General features: G+C 35.0%; 1 protein-coding gene across 4 annotated transcripts in view; it reads right to left on the bottom strand.

Moving 5' to 3' along the window:
* The window catches only part of LOC306845221 (KICSTOR complex protein SZT2-like), an 85,553-nt gene that overhangs the window by 24,411 nt on the left and 40,371 nt on the right, over positions 1-20,771 (bottom strand). For 3 of the 4 annotated variants that reach the window (XM_079377887.1, XM_079377890.1, XM_079377888.1), the window contains exons 49-60: positions 20,576-20,740; positions 19,535-19,619; positions 11,694-11,870; positions 11,423-11,614; positions 10,131-10,333; positions 9,750-9,916; positions 8,690-8,787; positions 7,388-7,520; positions 7,080-7,207; positions 5,372-5,419; positions 3,061-3,182; positions 2,617-2,799 (exon numbers count right to left, since the gene is read on the bottom strand). In XM_079377887.1, coding sequence (XP_079234013.1) covers positions 2,617-2,799; positions 3,061-3,182; positions 5,372-5,419; positions 7,080-7,207; positions 7,388-7,520; positions 8,690-8,787; positions 9,750-9,916; positions 10,131-10,333; positions 11,423-11,614; positions 11,694-11,870; positions 19,535-19,619; positions 20,576-20,740 — 1,701 coding nt within the window. The remainder of the gene's footprint in view (positions 1-2,616; positions 2,800-3,060; positions 3,183-5,371; positions 5,420-7,079; positions 7,208-7,387; positions 7,521-8,689; positions 8,788-9,749; positions 9,917-10,130; positions 10,334-11,422; positions 11,615-11,693; positions 11,871-19,534; positions 19,620-20,575; positions 20,741-20,771) is intronic. The other variant, XM_079377889.1, reaches the window with a different exon arrangement.

Here is a 20,771-nt window from a genome sequence, read left to right as displayed (position 1 = left end):
GAATAGTCAACTCTGCAGATTTGAATCTGCAATCAGTTTTTTACATAGGTTTTTTTGTTGCAAAAATTTAATATTTTTATTCATTAAGGATGCATTAAATTGATCAGTTTTATATTTCAAATAAATGCCATTCATCAAAGAATCCTGAAAAATAAAATGTATCAGTTTCAGTATCAGCTTGCATCACAAGCTGCACAGCTGATTTCAACATCGATAATAATCAGAAATGTTTCTTGAGCAGCAAATCAACATATTAGAATGATTTCTGAAGGATCATGTGACACTGAAGACTGGAGTAATGATGCTTTGATCAAAGGAATAAACTAAATTTTACAATATTCACATACTTGTGTGAATTTTAATAATATAATAACACATTTGAATAATATTTCACAATATTACATTATTATTTTTGACCAAAAAAATGCAGCCTTGATGAGAACAAAAGACTTAAACAAAAACAAACAACAAAAAAAAACTTATAACCCAAACGTTCAAACATTTAATTATAATTTAGTTTGTACTGCATGCTGATGAGAACATGCTGAAGCTGAAGAGCTTATGGTAATTAAATTAATTATTTAGCTGATTATTGATCAAATCAATAGCGATGCTCTAAGCAAAACAAATCTACTTAGAAACTCAAGTCAGCAGCTAAATCAGTCCCACAATCACATTTCTCACGTACACAAAGGTCCAAAACACAAACAAAAGAGCTGACAGGGCTCCCTGACATGAAGAAATCAAATGAACAGCGAACAACGAAGAGCTCTGTGCCATCTCTCCCTCAATCGTTTCCTTAAGGACAGGCACAAAGTGATAGAGTCTGCGTCTCACTGCTCACTATCCAGGGCCTCAGAATAGTAGCAACATCCAGAGCGCTCGTATCATCTGACAGACTAAACTCCAGATAATCTCACCCACAGCCCAGGACGTCAGGAAACAAACAACGGCTCGAACCCTACTGACTGTCTGCCGGAAACTCAACGCATCTTAATCATAACTGAGGGAACCCTCTTTATTCTGGAGAAGAATCTCAGTGGGTTTGTGTTTATCTGCTCCCACACAGACACAGACAAACACCACTTTAAACAAGTCATTTAAGAGAAGTTTTGTAGCATTTGGTTTGTTTTTCCTGATGTTTACCCATAATGCTGAGGTCAAGGTTAACCAGAACGTCATCACTGTTGTAGTCCAATTAACCAGTACTGTTAATGAGATTATGAATTTTACTCTTTAAATGAATCATTCAAAACTCATCTTGAAACTAAACTACTTTAAACCTAATCTGATGAATGAACTGACTCCAAATCAAACTCAATCCATCCATCCATCGATGATAGTCAATATATCATTACAATAGCCCTGTAATAATGACCCACTAACTGTACTTTATTTTATTAAAAAAGCACTAAAATTCCTTATATTGCCCTTTTAAAATGTTGATCAGAAATGTCTGTGTCATTATCAGTGCAGGCACATGACTGTCATAAGTGGCTCTGTTAAAGGCCTTTAACACAAAAGCTCTCAATAACGACATCAACAACTGTCTGCTTTCCCAAAATACATCCTGACATTTGGTGCGAAATCTTGACAAACAGCTGACAACTGAATCAATAACAGTGAACGCCGCGACAGAAGGTTTCTGCTCTTTACTGACAGAACCAACAAACATGTTCTGCTGCATTAACCGCAAACAACTAAAACACAGCGTGATTCAATTCTCTCTGATCAAACGAGCTCGACTCCGGGCAGGAATGAACTGTTTTGGCAGTGCAGTGATGGAGCGGCGCTCTGGATGGTTTCCAGGTGTTTGGTGTTAGCAGGTGTGCTGGAGTGATTAGCGTCCTGCCCTGCGGCCGTGACAGCTGTCCGTCACTCAAGAGTGATATGTCAGACCACCCCGGGGAGTGCTGGACACTCGTGTGCTGCTTAACCAACTCACTAGTGCTATCTGCACTTATAATGTGCGAACACACACTGTCCTAAAAGCTCATCCGAAACGATGTCCAGAAATCCATGACATAACATACTACCTACTGTTTACCAAGTAATTACATTTTTTAAATAATAAATTAACACCTTTATTCAGCAAGGATGCATAAAATTTATCAAAAGTGACATTAATAAAGTTAAAAAATATATATATTTCAAATAAAAGCTGTTCTTTTGAACCTCCCATTTATCAAAGAATCCTGAATATATATATATATAATGAAAAATATTAATCAGCACAACTGTTTTCAACATTGATAATAATCAGAAATGTTTCTTGAGCACCAAATCAGTATATTAGAATGATTTCTGAAGGATCATGTGACACTGAAGACTGGAGTAATGATGCTGAAAATACAGCTTTGATCACAGGAATAAATTATATTTTACAATATATTCACTTAGAAATCTGTTATTTGAAATTGTAATAATAATTCACAATAATACTGATTTTACTGCATTTTTTATCAAATAAACAGCCTTGGCAAGCAAAAGAGACTTGTTTCAAAAATATAAAAAAAATTACTAACCCTAAACGTTCAACAAATTGCTATTAGAAATCTAATTAATGATTGCAGTATGCTGGTGTTGCATTGAGAACACAGCACGGTGTGTACTGACCTGTTTCAGGTCCTCGTGTGTAGGCGTATCAGAGAAGCAGTAATGATGGAAAAGGCCCATTTTCTGACTCAGGAGGCAGTTGGCCACATGAGCGCGGGCGTTCTGCCACTGCACCAGTCTGACCAGACCCTGATTCAGAGAGACGCCCAGATCCACCGACCAGTTATACGTGTACAGAGTCACCTGGAAACATAGCAATAAGATATAAAACAGAAAGAACAAACCTCACAAATCCACACTTCGCTGCACAATCACAGCCGATTAGAACACACTTGATGTTTAATATGCAGCTGTGTGGTATTTCAGACAAATCATATTTCACTGTGGGCAGCAAAACATCCCGTTGACTATCGCAGCTGGTTAAAAGGAAAACATTCATGCAAGAGAGTTTTTATAATGTGTTGCTTATGAATATCACGGCTGGTTATAATCGACCCGACTGACCTTCTTATTGACAATCTGTATGTACAGGAAGCGCTGGCGTGGAGCCACGGCCCTCACGGCCTGCCCCAGGCTCAGCCAATCACTGTGCTCCAAAGCCTCGAACCGCTGCAGGCCCTTATTAGCTTTAAGACAACACCAAATTCTTTGTTATTTGGGTAAAGACTCCTGTATAGACAACAGACTAAGAAATAAAGATCCACAACAAAAAAAGGCAATTTATAATGTCACTTTTCTGCGAGTAACATCTGTAAGATTCAAATCATGAAATTAAATGAATATTAAAGCATAAACAGGGCTCATTACTTTTTAACGCCTTGAGGCAGGACATTTATATCATCTACGGAGTGTGTTTGAGGAGAGATTGAATGCAGAACTCACTCTGTAGAGTAATAAAGGGCAAACTGAGGGTTTTATGATATTCTCTCCTTGATTAAACTCTAGTATTTAAATACCAACATCAGACCACATACTCATCTAGGAGTGAAGAATGTAATGTAGAAGTTATAAAAAAATTAAATCAGTAGGTTTCAATAGTACAGTACATGCAGGGCTAAAATGATCTCATACATGCATAAATGAGTTAATCTTCAATTAGGGACACTTTTAAATACTTTTAAGCTTGAAAAAACAAACGTGTTATTTATTTCAAAACATGTATCACATCTGTTCAACAGTAAAGTGGATTTTGGCAATAAGTGTGATGGTAATGAAAGCAGTGCAATGATTTGTGTTTGTTAAAAAATAATGAATAGCTGCCAAAAGAACTGAAAATGTGTTGGGTTTTTTTGGTCTAGGGTAAAAGTAAAAGGTGCATTTTCTGTGGTCAAATTTAATATTTGAAATAAGTAAATAAATAAAATGCATACGCACACATAAAATCATTTTAAAAATCGATTTTTATGGTCTAGGTTAAAAATAAAAAAAAAATTTTTTTTTAAAGGGGTCTTATTATGCTTTTTCACTTTTTGAAGTTTAGTCAGTGTAGAGTGTATGTTTGTGCATAAAAAAAGATCTACAAAAGTTACAAATCTCAAAGTCCACTCCAAAAGGAGATATTTCATTTTTAAATCCCTTTTCAGGAACTACAACAAACGGCTCGTTCGGACAAATTATTTTTAACTCTGTTCCTGAGCATTATAATCCCAATTTGGTACCGTGCGCTGCGCATTTTTCTAAGGACAGCTTCCACAACATGAGGGAGTACAGTGCTGGTTTCACCAAAAAGCTTCTGCTGAAAGACGGAGCAGTCCACACTTATAAAATGCTGACAGTACAATACTGGACACTGATGTAATCTGCAGAATTTACATTTCAATTATGAGACTATGGTACAAATAAATTCAACTGTATAACAGTTTCACTGCAATTCATGCTATAATGTTAGAATTAAAGAATAATAAACATAATACATATTAGCATTGCACTTATCTGTACATAGTAAATGCAGTTATTTTTAAGTGGTTGTTGACATCGTATCTAAAACGTGATTTAGCCAACAACAACAAAAAAAACAATAACGTTACCACTTTAATATGTCTTGCAATATCTGTGCGTGCAGAAGTTCTGCGCGATCCTCTTGTTCAATATTCTCAGGGTCTGAATCTGGCTCAAATTGATATGGTAATATTGACGCCATCCTTAACTATACTGGAGCAGACTGAACTTGCTGCTTTGGCAAGGGGCGGGGCAATACTGAAACACCGCCTAAGCTGTTCGCCAATCACAACGCACTGGGACAGCTAACCAATCACAACACATTTCATTTTTCGGAAGGCGGGCCTTCATCAAACCCGGAGCTAATCGAGCCATTTGTGCCAGGCTGGGGAGAGATGTATTGTAATAATGTAAATTATGTGAAAAATAATGCGATTTCCGAACCACCAAGCATGAGAGCATGTTCTAGTACACCCCCAAAACAAAATCAAGACCTTGTCAAAGAGCATAATAGGACCCCTTTAATTCATAAATGAAAGAATGAATGCATGTAAGAATAATGAATAAATGGACAAATTAATTAGTTATTCTTTATGGCCTTAGGTAAAAGTAAAAGGTACCATTTCTCGGATCAGTTTTTATATATTATTATAGTGTGACTGTTTAAAAGAATGGGTTGGGACAAGCCCAAAAAGTATTTTGCCTTTTAAATTAAAAAAAATTAGAAAAGAAAGAAAAGTCCTAACTGAAGAATCACTCAAATATATCATCCCTCTTGGAGTGTGTCTGTAATGTAATGGAGTGATCTGGAGGAAGGGCCCCTGCTGCTGCTGCAACAGTGAGGGCCACTAGGGGCCCCAGAAGGGGCCAAACTTACGTGTGCACCTATTTAGTACAGGACTGTTCTCTTCATCTGAACTGTCTTCTGTGGGCAAACAGAGATGAGCACACAGCTTTGCAAAACGAGACAACTATGTTAATGCTGCATTCTCACACACACACACACACACACACACACACAAACAGCTTTTTAGTAAGAACATAAAACATAAGCAAAAGAATCTATGAATCTGTGGTAACAATAGCAAGACATACTAATCATTCAGTAAATACTCCTAAGGTAAAATAGATGTGCATACTCAGCAATACTAAAAACAAAGAAAGAAAGAATAAAACATTTATTAGCAAGATCAGCAGAAGATAAAAACACAAAGCGCAGCGATGTAGTGAGAGACTCGAGCAGAAGGGAATGTGATGCATCTGAGCTCATGGTGAGAAAGCGGTTAGCCTATAAAGAACAACTGAAGCTGATAATGTCAGAAAGTTCAGCTCTGGTTGAGGGTTTAATGCTTTCACACAGAGAACAGTTAGAAGCCAGATGAAGTGTTGACCACAGAATTCAGTAACGACCTTACATTGGAGCCAGTTAAACTTCAGGCAATCTTAAAAGTTTCAGTATCATGAAGCCTGAATGTCACAGACAAATGTCTCGGTCATATTTTACCACAAAAACAAAAGTTTTTTTGTGTGTTTTTTTCCATTTTCCCATTGTACTCAGCATTCTTATTAACTCAGTAATTCTCAATAATGTGAAAAAAAATTAAATATTATTGAATTATAAAGCACAGCACAGTTGTAAAGTAAATTTGTACTGAAAATCAATGCGGTAAAAATATTTATATAATTTCAGGACTAAATGAGATTATAAAATTAATTTTTAGTGCTGTCAAACGATTAATCGCATCCAAAATAAAAGTTTTTGTTTACATAATATACGTGTGTGTACCGTATAAATATAAATATAAAAATAAATGTATATTTAAGAAAAATATGTTATATTTATATATTAAATATATTTATATATAATATAAAATGTAAGAAAATAAATATATAAATGTAAACATTTTTGAAATATATACTGTATGTGTGTGTATTTATATATACATAATAAATATACACAGCACACATACATATTACGTAAACAAAAACTTATATTTTGGATGTGATTAATAGTTTGACAGCACTATTTATTTTTACATTTCAAATTTATTAATTAATTTCAGTTAATACAATTATATACATTTGTAGAGTACATTATTTATTTACTTATTGCTGCATTTATCTGTCCCATATGATAATATTGGTTTCTTTTTTATAGAGAATATTTCTTAATTATTTTTCCTTTTGAAATTGGAGAGAAATATGACCTGATTGTATGAGCATTTATGAGATTCAGCTGAATGTTATTATAATACATTGACACTGCCTTATATTTAAACTTGTAATCATTTATATGTTGTCAACAATAACCACAGTTAAATTACATAATTGATATCCCTTATTAGAGAGTATAATGCATTACATCACATGATCAGTCATGTATTATTGGATGTACTGGCATTTCTTTATTGATGAGGTTCTAAAAATTAAAAAATGATAACTTAATGGTTATAATCAGCCTGTTTATGAAAATATAGATCAAATTACATTGTGCTCCTTGGAAAGCACTGATACAAGTTGAATCATTCAATAATTGTGTGTAATAAAAGACGACGTGATAATTAATGAGTGGACATAGGAGGTACCTTGTTCTGTACTGCAGTGCCATTGGCTGAAGTTGCGACCAATGAGAATGAAGCTCCTGGTGGTGGTAGGCGGTTGGCTGATGTGCTGGATGATTGACAGGGGGACATAGATGTCTCCCTGAGGACAGCTGTAGACACACAGGAAACAGCTCATCGGTTTAAGAATACACTGAACTAACAGAAACATCCGATGGTGCGTTGAACAGCTAAGCACCGTCTGCACATACAGAAGCCACTGATCACGCCTGTTCAAACACAATCTGCAGTGACAGACACGTCTGGACCGCTCTGATGATACTGGGACGCACCTGGTTCTTTCGAACACTTTGACTGCCGTGTCACTGGCCAATGAGCTGACCAGATTGACAGTCTCTGTGAGGATGGAGGGCAGGAGGAAATGATGCGAGGCTTCAGCTGAACAGTGCTGGATGGATGGACAACCTGCAAGAGAAAATAATTCCCTGGATATTTCATTAGGGCACTTTTCTGTCTGTCTAATCAAATTTCTTCCTAAGTTTTAAGAGGTGAAACAAGCCTTTTTCATTTTGGGCTTGTTGAATGTCCCCTCTATAGTGCATTTAGAGTAAATGTTAAAATTAGGGAAATTCTACTTTTCATAAAAAATGTAATTACAAATTGTGCACATAAATACCAAATGACTTGGTATTAAACAAATGAATTGCTATTTATACATTCATGAGTAATTTTTTGTTCTTCAAGAATCAATGTTCCCAATATTGCTATTAGTTTTTCCAAATGAGTTTTTAATTGATTGTGTAAATTAACTTTAATGGAAATTAAAGACATTAAAATTCTCAAGCTCTAAATTTTGAAGTAATGACACTTAATACTTTAAAAATATTTATAATATTTATATAATATATATAAAAGTCGTATAAAAAAAATCTAATACTCACATACTAACCATTGTGATAATGACACAAAAAAATTATATATGGAATATTACCTAATAAATATTTGTTTAATGCCTTGTCATTTGGTATTATTTGTGCAATTTATATTTAATATTTGTATTTTATTTTGACACTTAATCACTTAATGTAATGACACTTTATATTTAATAAAAAAAAAAATATATATATAATATATATATAAAAGTCAGATTTTTCAAATTCTCGCATAAACCATTGTGGTAATGGCACAATATTTAAAAAATAATTTATGTTTAAAAAAATATTTTGCAAAATGTTATATATATATATATATATATATATATATATATATATATATATATATATATATATATATATATATATATATATATATATATATATATATATATATATATATATATATATATATAAAACAAAATAATACACATATATATACACATATATACACACATATATACACATACATGCATATATAGATAGATAGATAGATAGATAGATAGATAGATAGATAGATAGATAGATAGATAGACATACACACACATACATACACACACACACACACACACACATACATACATAGTTATATAATAAATACAAATTAATTTGTTTAATGCCTTGTAATTTGGTGTTTGTTTGTACAATTTAATTTGTGATATATAAATCAGCATAAAGAGGCAGACGGTTGTGGCGACTCACCCAGTTTGTTCATGAAGGTGACCCAGGGCAGGTACGTGGTCTGGTAGACGGGCTGAAGAGTGCCTGTATCACCTTCCTCCAGCTGGACTGCATGTCTCCTACAACACACACATCAAGACACAGTTCCCAAGAGTCAATGCATGACTATAGGCCTGTTTTACATGGGTGGCTGAGGTCACTTCAGCATTTACGTCTGTAAACTTATTGTCATCTGAATCAGAAATGTTCACCGCCCACAAGCGCATTATCTACTGTATTCTGACAAACACAAAGGCTGACTGGTAATTTAATTACATCCAAATCGACATTGCAGAGACGGCCAGGAAGAACTGGCCCAAAATCATTTGGAAATCTGATTATTCTGATACCATCTGATTTGCACAATAATGAGAAGTTGGGTATTTGGCACAATGGAAGTGTGTTTCAGTTTGAAAGCACAGAAGAAATAGGACAAAATAGTCTTATGAATATGTATGTTTAAGACTACATTCTCTTGTTCTTGAGCATTTTATTTAAAAAATAAATAATATTTTTTTATTTTTAATGAATGGGTATGCACCATTACCCTTTATGTTTTTTGTTATGTGCAACCAGAGAGAATCTTTAATTGTAGTATTATTTATATACTAATTTTGTATTTAGCTTTTATTTCTAGATTTTCAGTTTGAATTTTAAGTTTAGTTTAACTCTTAGCAATTTTGTGCTTTTGGCATTTTTATTTTATTTTATTAAATAATTCTGCTTAGCTTTAATTGATTTTTTCAGTTAGTAAAGCAAACGCATTTTATTTTATTTCATTTAGTTGCTAAGGCAACATTCCTAATTTTTTTTTTTTTAAGTTTAACGTAAATCTAAAATGAATACTTTATTTAATTTAATCTTTATTTATGAAGTTAATGAAAATATTTTTTATAGTTTTATCATGTCATCTGTTTTTTGGGGTTTGTTGTCTTACCATCTGAACATGTTCATTTTTATCATGGAAAGTTTGTGTAAATTGAAATTGAAACACAGCTGTGTGTGTGTGTGTGTGTGTGTGTGTGTGTGTGTGTGCTTGTACCTCTGGGCCTGCTCTTGCTCGACTGCCATGGCCTTCTCATGGTTCCACTGCTGTTTGACGCTCTCCGTCTTGTGTCTCCGGCGGTTCACGCGACTGTCCTCGACACGCTCCGGTACAATGTCATCTGTCGTCTTTGGACTGCCAAGCTCAGAAGTTTCTGGTTTACTCTACCAAACACACACACACACACCATAAGACAGATAACTGGCAGCAGATCAGCGAACATAAAGCCCAATCATTCTCCAGCGTTTACACTTCACTGAGTCCAGATCAACCGCATCATGCTGACCATCAATGCAATTTTGGAGGCGTTGACAGTTGTAATTAATGACAGTAATTTGCTGTTAATGGAGACTGCACATGCTGAGTGAGTGCACGCACCAGGATTTCCCAGAAGCTGCGGCGCGTGGTTTTGCCGGTGGGTGTGGTGGACTCGGGGGTGCTGGTTCCAGTGGGCGGGGTGGAGCTGGGCGCAGAGCTCAGGATGATGGGAGACGGGCTGCTCTTGAGCCCATGAGCTCCACTAGGCCGCCGAACGCTCTCCTTCACCTCCTTACTGTCAGACTGCAGGAGACTCAAGGCAACTACAGAGACACAACACACAAGATCAAAAACAAACTAAAGTCTATTCTGCTCACCGAGGCTGCATTTATTTGATCAAAAATACATAAAATAAGTTAAATTGTGAATTGTTACAATTTAAAACTGTTTTCTATGTGAATGTATTGTAAAATGTATTTTATTCCTGTGATAAAAGCTGTATTTTCAGCATCATTCCTCCAGTCTTCAGTGTCACATGATTCTTCAGAAATTATTCTAATATGTTCATTTGCTGCTCAAGAAACATTTCTGATTATTATCAATGTTGATAACAGTTGTGCTGCTTCACATTTCTGTGGAAACCATGATACATTTGACTTTTCAGGATTCTTTCAGTAAAAGAACAGCATTTATTTGAAACAAAAATCCTCTGTAATATAATGTTTTTACGGTCACTTTTTATCAATTTAATGCATCCTTGCTAAATACAATTAATTTCTTAAAAAAAATTAAAAATAAATTTAAATTTAATTTTATAAAAAAAAAGTAATACTTACATTGTCTACAAAACTTGAAATACTTAAGTTGACACCTTCAGAAAAGATTTTTATGAGAAAATTTCATTCAGATATGATATTTATCATTAGTGTATTTTGTCTTGTTCCAGTGTTATTTTTGTATTATTGAGATATTATGGAGATATTATTAAAGTATTATTAAGATTATAGCTTCTATTAATATTTTACATTTTTGATTTTCTATTTAATTTAAATTTTAGTTAACGTTTTAGTAATTTTTCTGTGTTTTTGTCATTTTTAGTATGTGCATATAGTTTTTATTAATTTTTATTATTTCAGTTTTAGTTTTAGATATTTTAGTACATCAAGTTTAGGAAATATAGATTACATCTTATTTTATTTCGGTTAACGTTTATTTTATTTCAAGTAAAGAAAATGTTTTTAAATGGCTTTAATTTTAGTTTCAGCTCAAGTTTTAGTTAACTATAACAACCCCATCTTGTACCACTGGAAAACTGACAACATATTAAAACACAAAACTATAATATAGTGATATAATATAATATATCATAACAGTAGCTCATACAGTGCATCACATGTGCATGAGCTGCTCACCTGTGCTCTCGTCCCGCTGGGCGGCTACAGGAAGGCAGAAGGTGTCCAGACACAACGGGCTGGGCAGCAAACGCATCTCCATGAGCACATCGCAGAGGGCATGGCGTAGAGCCGCCCTGAGCCGGTCGGTCAGCTGTAGCGGGCTGATGTTACCCTGCTCCCACACGTCGAAGCGCACACGCACTGCTGCACCTGCGCACAGGCATCCAAGAGCTCACACACCTCACACACCGCTTCCGTAAAAACTGTGCGTTTGCTAAAGCATCCCAACCTGAGCTCTGGCTGCCAGAGTCCACTTTGACGACGGTCGTCAAGGCCTCAAACTGGTCCGGCTGGAGGGAGATGCTGGAGACGTTGCCTCTGAGAGCCAGGCCACTGCCGTCCAGAGCAGGAACCTGCAGCGCACAGCCTTTAGCGTCCACGAATGACAGCGCGATGCAGGCGATACCTGGGGAGAGCAGCGCATTAACGGGGTTAGAGGAGAGAGTGATGGAGAACCGAACTAAACGAGCTCGACAGAACTGCATGAATGATGCAAACAATGATGCAGACTCACATGAAAGCAATAAATTCAGCTAGAGCTGAAAGACAAGAGATGCATGCTCATATGTCTCTTCAAACAAAGCCACTTCTATGCTCAAGGGGTTGATTTTTTTAATTGAAGGTGACATTAAATCTGTTGTGAAACTTTTTAACTTATATTAATTTACTTTGCTTCTTTTTCAAACGCCTTTTGTAAACAAGTCTAATTACCCTCGACACAGCCTTCAATCATACATTTTTGAAACTTAATGGAATATAAAATATACATATAAATTATGTATTTTATGTATTTAACATCTTTATAAATTATTTTGCTTCTTTTTCAATGGATTTTATGTACAGATCCAATTATCCTTGACACAAACACAACCTTGCAATCATAAAATATGAAAATCCATCTTAAAAAAAAAAGCATTTCTTTGAAACTATGATGTTAAGAAAAAGTGAAATAAATTTAAATATTGTTTAAAAATGCATTTAATTTTTACTATGCTGTCTTTCACAAAATATTTTCCCCCCATTGTTTGTTAACTTGTTCCCAAAATTTTTCTTGGGTGTCACTAATCAAGCTGTAATTTATGCAAAAATTGTAAAAACATCACTAAATGTTTATTTAGGACACATAAAATGCTAGCTATGAAAATACTGTCAGATTCTATTCAAAACATGACATTTCGACTTCAGAATATTATAAAACACAATACAACATTTGAGATGTGGTGAAAATGACATGACTGTGGAAAAATTTGACTGATTTGCAAAAAAATAAAAAAATATCTGTGGACATTGTTAATGTGCAAATAAATTAAACAAATTAAGGCAGTTGACACTGACAGACTATTTTCATTGAGTGCTGGGGATTTTGACAAATGACAGAAGCCACTGGAAATGTAACAAATCAGCATAGTTGTAATTAACAAAAAAAAATAAAAAATTATATATATATATATATATATATATATATATATATATATATATATATATATATATATATATATAGTGTGACTGAAATAAAATTAAAAAAATATATTAATATAAGAATAAATATAAGACGAAAAACTTGGGAAAAATTGAAAAAATAATGTTGCCTTGGCAATTAACTAGAATGAATGTGTTTAAGTTGAATCACTAAAATTATTTAAAACTAAAACTGAAAAAAGCTAAGTAGAAATATTAAAAAAGAACTAAAGGTTATCAAATTAAAACTAAAATTAGACTAATATTAAAATGATTTTTTATCCCACTGTCAAAGCAAACATAAAAAGTGTGTTTTAAGAGAGTTTATTTTATGAAAGTCCACAAGGCTGAACATTCCCATACTTGAATAAACAGCCATATGTAGTCTTAAAATATCTAAACATTGATATTTCAGAAAACAATGCATCTACTTGAGTACGAACTCATAAATCCTTTAAATGGGTTTTTATGCTGTTTACAGCATGAAGCCAGGAGGCCTTGGGAAGCCGCGGCTCTGATAAGCGCAGAAAGAGAGAGATTTCCATCATTAGATTCTCAGAGATCGATGGCGCCTTCGCTCCAGTGGTTGTGGCTATAAAAAAGCCTCGCAAACAAAGCGGCGGTCGCATTAAAAGGCATTAGCAGCAAACAGTGGAGCGCGAGCGGGGATTTATCCAGCTGCTTGTATTAGCGTATGCCGTTAGCGGTTTGACGTGTGATCGATGTATAAGAGTGTGTGTGTGTGTGTGCCAGATTTCAGATACTAATGCACAATCACCTGAGATAAATGTGCATCTGTGCTCTCACAGGCTAAAGTGTGCATGCATTTTGCATTAATATGGATGCATGCAAGAAAGTGTGTGCTCAATAAGTACATGATCTTAAACGCTTCTATCCAAGTAAGCTCAATTTCGTGCATCATAGCGTTTTTGAAATACGTCAGATTGCCATTCATAATGCAGCGCAAGGACGTGTTGCTTTCAGAACGGTGCCAATCAATGAGTGGCTTCTCAGCATCATGGCCTCTCATCCAAGAACTCCATTTGCAGTGATCTTTTGAAAGCACTTGATGAGGTGTGATGTGGCGTGGCGTGACCCGCACGACCCCTGCGCTCCAGAGAGACTGCATGAGGACAGAGAGAAGGGCCCTCCAGCCTCTGCTGGACTCTGGGGCTTCAGTCAAACAAACAGAGTGATCACGGAAGACACTTTCTGATTTATAATGACGGCGGTCAGCGGCTGAGAGTGTGACTGAGATGATTTTACACTCTGAAGTGGCTGAACACACAGACAATCTGGCCCCATATTATACACTGCACAAAATGATCATTTTAACAAAGAAAAATGACTGTCCGTTGCAATGAGAAATGTTCAAAAAAGAGAACATACTTAAGACAATGCATGCAATCTTACAGGAAAATACTCTTTTTTTGAGAGTCACCTTAGATTTCTGTGAAGTGTCTGAATTACTTAATACAGCAAATAACCTAAATTTATTAATAAATAGTTTCTATGTTCATTTCTACATGCTACTGATTTGTTTTGTCGTTAAAAGTTATATACACTGCCCTCATTAAACTTGGCCCATGTTTTTAAAAGATTTTTGGGTCAGCACAGCTTAATAGGTTCAACAATTGATTGCCAATTCAAAGTCAATGTTTGAATAAACTGACAGCTCGGATGCCCAGATTATGCAGAGCTGTAATAGCTGCTAATGGTGGATATTTTGATGAATACAAAATTTTGGTTTTTTCTATGACTAAACAGTTTATGTAATAAAATATGTTTTTGTAGTTTGTGTTGTGCCTTTTCAGTGCAAAATGATCACAAATTAAAAAGGATTCATGCCAATATTGTCCAAAACCCCACTTTTCTAGAGCGTTTCCACACTTCATGAAAACACTATAGTGGAGTTTTTCTTTTGCTATTTGAGCAAATGGGAATTCAAAAATATATTTGTGGTACTCTGCCATTCACTGATCTTCACGTTAAACCAACTATGACGACTTCCGTTGCGGAGAAACCCGGAAATGTGAAAAAGGTCCATTAGCAATTGCATTATGTACTAGCATGAATCATAAGTAACTAGATTAATAAATGATGTAAAAAAAAATACACACTAAAATAAGCTGTTATTAGTTAATGTTAATGCATTAACAAAACTTCAACAATACATTTGTTACAGTATTTATTAATATTTGTTAACATTAGTTCATGTTAGCTCGGGTCCTTTAAATGATATCAACAGAAACAAATTTAGATTTTAATAATGTATTAGTAAATATTGATTTAACATGAACTAACAATAAAGAATACTTCTAAAGCTTTCAGCAATCTTAGTTAATGTTAACCAATGAGGTTAACTAATGCTGCTTAAGTGTTATTTTCTTCTCTAAGTTGCATGCAATAATGTAAAAGTTGTATGGTGTTACAATATTATTATGCAAAGATACGCTTTTCATACAATAAATATTTAAGATGATCTATTAACTGCATTTTTTGCTTTTGTTCCTCTTGTTAAGTTGCTTTGGATAAAAGCGTCTGCTAAATGCATATATGTAAATCTATAATGTGACATCATTAAAAAAAGAAAGAAAGAAAGGTTAATAATAATAAACTGAATTTATTTTCTGTGGTAATCAACATTACATTTTTACTCAACTTGAAACTTCCCTTCAAAAACAAGTAAAGGATTTATTGATTCTCTCCAAATAAATATGTATGAATGAGACGCGCTTTAAAGTCCCACTACAAGACACAGGATTTTAATATAGCATACCATTTCCAAAATGTACAGTAATACTGAGTAATATTCATTATAATTTGAAAGGCAGGAGTACCACAGTCACCATCCTGTATTATTAGATTTGTTTAACATTAAACACCAAATGAAAGCAGAAGATGCGTGTAACACACATGCAGCTCATCTCATGCAGGTGTGAGCAGGATCTGCTTCAGGAAAAGCCCATCTCTACAACAAAACTGCCAAAGAAATTAAATCACTCAAGCTAGCGGCTTAATAACATTTTTCCCCCACTGATTTCAACCCCTGAACACATTCGTATTAGTATTTGAAAACAACGAAAAGTGACCAATGAGGTCCAAATCACACAGATGAACTTACAAGCCCTATTTTCTCCAACTTTAATATGGATTGGTACTTCATAAACTTAATGGTACATACTGCAAATTATACCGCAAGATGTCAGTTGTGCTCTATGATGATCATTTGCACAATGCTCCTTTTCTCAGTAAGCTTCACTCTGACTGACTGCAAAAATGAGTGTCAGAAGCTCAATATTAGGTTGGTATTTGGGCAGCTATAGCATAAAGAAACAGTTCACCCAATCAAAAAACATACATTTAAATGTAAAGTCATTTTCTCTCACATCTCATTTGCATTCACCTGTGATGCAGAACACTTTGTAATTAAAAAAAGCAATACAATTTAACATTCTGCAAATATCAGATTACATATCCTTACAAAACAAAAGTTATCAAATGACTTCAAAAGACTTGGAATATAGTGCGCAGGTCGACTTCCTTCCTGTGATGCTTTTTATCATTTTTGGAGCCCTTTCAATTTCATTATTTGGAAAGCGCACCTCAGAGATCACGTTAACACGCTTTTTTGTGTTCCACAGAAGAACAAAGGTGAGTTTGGGTGAGTAAATGATGACAGACCTTTCATTTGTGGGTGAACTGTCTCTTTAAGCTGTGATCACATGACCATGCAGTACCACAGGACACACAGCACAACAGTGAAGCAGGTGGAGGCTCTTATACCTTGAAACTGAGAGGTTGGGAAGAGATTCTGAACAAGGTCCGACATTGTACCTGAGGCACCCACAGACAGAAATGATGAATGACAGACCAACAGACAAATCATGAACACCACCTCAATGATCAACAGATGAGCAGTGCTGGGGAGTGAAGAGTAGCTATATGAGTCTGCAACTTCTCTGCCATTAGCAGCACTTAATGAAACTACACTCTTTGAAGAGGCACAATTCATGTGAGCAAATGTTTGTTAGGTTCATTTCAATTAACCAGTTAAAAAAATAATAATCAATATTTGACTTTTTTTTCCTGGTAAAATAACAAAAAGCACATAAAATGTATGTAAAAGTAAAATGAAAACTTATAATAATAATAATAATAAAAGCTCATTAAGAATATTAATAACAGTATATAACACTAATTAATGTACTTCGTAGGGAATGTTTTGAGTCATACCAGGACATGTGAAGGCTTGTGGGAAACTCAGACCCGTTTCATACCCACACTGCACTGGTCAGGCTGATAATATTGAACATCTCACTGAAGTCCTGCCAACTGGCTGCCTTTCAAAACCCTGGAGGAGCTGCTGCGACCTCACAGGAACTGATATTACTGTCATCCTGCATCAATGAACCCACAAGGAGACCATTCCAGGAGCCACAAAGCCCTTTATTTAGATTCTGATGAAGTGCATGAGCAGTAATGGTGGACAGCATCCTGTAATGTTCCTTTTAATAGCAGGTGCATTAGGAGATCTTCAGGAGCAGCTCTGGCAGGTATTTGGGTGGACTGTCAGTTCATTAGTGGTCGGGAAAGTGGGGAAGAGGAACCCTGTGGCTCCAGGCCGGAGCTGCTACTACTTGCACTGTCTCCACCTGACAATTATCTCTCTGCAGTTTGGGATCAAGTCATATTAGGACCCTAAGAGGCTTGTTAAAGACCCTTCACGTTAATGAGACAGACCTGAAGCTTCCCTTCCACAGCTCTTAAAATACTCACAAACTTCCCACTTGTACTTTATTATTTATAAACTCCACATGCACCCAAAGGAGTGTGAAAAAAAGCGGCCAGATGCAGATTTCAGAATCGACTTAAAATTAAATATCAGCTTTAAAGCCCAAAATCAAACTGTAACAGAATTTAGCACTTAAAGTTCAACACCTATTTTTATTTACCCCCGACAGCATGTCAAATGAAAGAATAATGGCGGAGGACGACTGTTATTAGTCATAACAGAACAACGGTTTTCAAAAATACAACATTATTTACAACAGGATCTGCATTTTCAGGGATTTAAATAAAAGATTTTTGCTATAAGAGACAATTTTGTGCATCAAAACCACTCATTTCCTGGCAAAAAAATTGATTTTCAAAAGTCGAACAGCTGAATGTAACATTTTGACAAAGCAAATGTGTCAGTGTCTGAGTAACAGCCACAACATAAACTTCACTGCATGACATAAGTATAATGAACTTTGTAACATAGTTCCCTGGTTATGCACGATATCACATCCGTCAAAAACGTAGACTGGCTGTCGGTTGAAATATTACAACTAAAAACATCGACATAACACACTCAATGGGCATCAATCACTTCACTGACTGCTAATAAATCATTATTACCTTACTATTCATCTGTTGTCAAATCTACATCATTTAAATATCACAACATTGATGTCGGTCAAAAAATAATGTGCACAATACACAAGCCAGCAGAGGACCAGGGAGTACATACAATTTCTGAATAACCCACACTACTTGATGTTTTGACAATGTCATCACTTCCTAAGAAGCAGCAGAAAATGCCGGCCTGAGCAGCTTCACCGTGCTGTCTGTCAGAGATGATAACTTACCTAATACATAACACGAGTGAGTATAAATCTGTTCTTCATTCGCTGAAATTGAATTGGAATAATCGGGGAACTGAGTGAAATACTTCACACTGCATGTTAAAGAGAATAAATACCAAATCAATTGAAAAACACCAGGTTGTTGTACATGACATTTTCTTTTATGCACAAACTTCGCACTGAATGTTTTCAATAATTTTATATTCTTGACTGATCTTTTTTTTCATAATTTTGGCAATAGATGAACTATTAAATGAGTGATCTTGAGTCATTATTTGACTCTCATATAATGATATTTTTATGAAATGCCGTTTGATCATTATCTTCTCAGTTGTTTAAAAGATTAAGGCAGTTATCAAAGTTTGATAAAATTATGTAATTTTTTTATATACACATTTGTTACATTTAATTACCCGTTTGCAGATTTTCAGCCATATATTCAGCCAAAACCCTCGCTAAACCCTCCTATAGAAACCAACTATTAACCATATTTTGTCGTGACTTGATCTTCAAAATTTTATTAATAAAAAATATGTCAAGATTTGTGTCCATAATATTTTATTTATCTCCTACCTTCAACCCCTTAGTACCTGTACTAACACTTATAACTATCTATTAGATCCAGCAACAATTACTTAAAAAACATGAATAAATAAAACTATGAATAAGAGCATAAAAGTGTAACAGTAGATGTGTGTTCGGGTCATGTGAAATCAGACAGAAATGTGCTCCGCTTTTTAATCGGTGTAAAACAATACGTCACTGACCAGTCAGCAAATCTAGCAAGATGAAGAGAAATGACCAACATACTGACGGAAGAAAGAAATCAAACTCACTAAATAATTTCTGCAAAGTAAACAAGCAAAGTGTGTATCATTCAGAAGCCCGTAAATGAGTCCCAGTGAGATGCAAATCAAACCTCAGAACACAAGAGATGAGGATGATGTTTTCTGCAGAGTTAGGAGAATAGAAGTCTCTTTACCTTTGCCTCCTGTGCCCTGGCCTCCAGGTTTATTGTACAGGTAGATGTCATGATCGGGCAGCTCGCTGCTCAAATGGAAGTAATGCTAACAAGAGTGAGAAACAAAGAAAATGGATTTATGGAGAATGATCTTTTTAAAAGTATTTATTTCTTTATTTCATATATTCATAATAGCTCTAATTTCAAGTAGGAATGCACAATACATTGATGTTTCATTGTTACTGGTTTGATTAAGATGACACTGAAAAAAAAAAAGGTTAAATATTGATATATGCCAGCATCCAAAAGGCTAAATACAGACAAATTGTGATTATAAATCACCTGTTTGCTATTATTCAAGAAACCACCATGATTATTGTGCACTTCTAATTACATATTGGCTTCCAAAAAAAGGGGACATTTAAGTGACTATAGACATGCAATGCGTGTTTTTGTCTTTCCTCCTGGCGCAGTAGTGCATTATGGGAGCTCTCTAAATGAACTCTCAGTGACCCGTTAAACCGAACCTCACTCATAAAGCATGAAAGTATAAACGCATTTGCAGAGCCTCGCTGCGGTCACACTTAGTCTGTGGTGCTTCGCACTCACATGGAAATATAAACGGCTCATTGCAAACCAATTGGTTTCATTTTCTGAATATTTACGTAAATCACCAAAATTTTTGGGGCAATGGATTTCATCAAACCATTTTAAAATGATTTGGAAAGTGATTAAGACAAAAATATATTTCACTTGGAAAAAAAACCAACTATTTGTATTATTTTCATTATAACTTATTTACCCCTGTGCAATATTTGTCTTAAGTCTTAAAATAAATCATATTTAAATGTTTTGGTGTGAATTTGCAGTTGTATTTTGCAAATCTATTTTTGTTTAAACCAGGCAAAATATTACAGATTAATAATTTTCTAAATTTGTATAGATTTTTATTATGTACCTACAACAGAGCTTCTCTGATTTAAAGATGCGACCATCTCTATGAACAACAAGCACAGGGAATGTGGTCCGTCTATCTGTCTCAGCGGATCGGACGGCCAGTACCTTAAAGTGGTGCTCCATGTTGCTGTCAGTGTATTTGGGGATGTGGAGGAAGATGAGGAGGTTCTGACGGAGGTAGTGAGCCACCGCCTGGATCCACGGCACACAGTACTGCGGCAGACAGAACTCCATCACCTCCGTCGCCGGAGAGCCGGGAGGCTGAATGAACTGAGACGAAGAGGGAAAAAAAAGATGTGTA

This window comes from Barbus barbus, assembly GCF_936440315.1.
Source record: "Barbus barbus genome assembly, chromosome: 25".
Lineage (NCBI taxonomy): Eukaryota > Metazoa > Chordata > Actinopteri > Cypriniformes > Cyprinidae > Barbus > Barbus barbus.
This window is presented reverse-complemented; position numbering and strand designations above follow the sequence as displayed.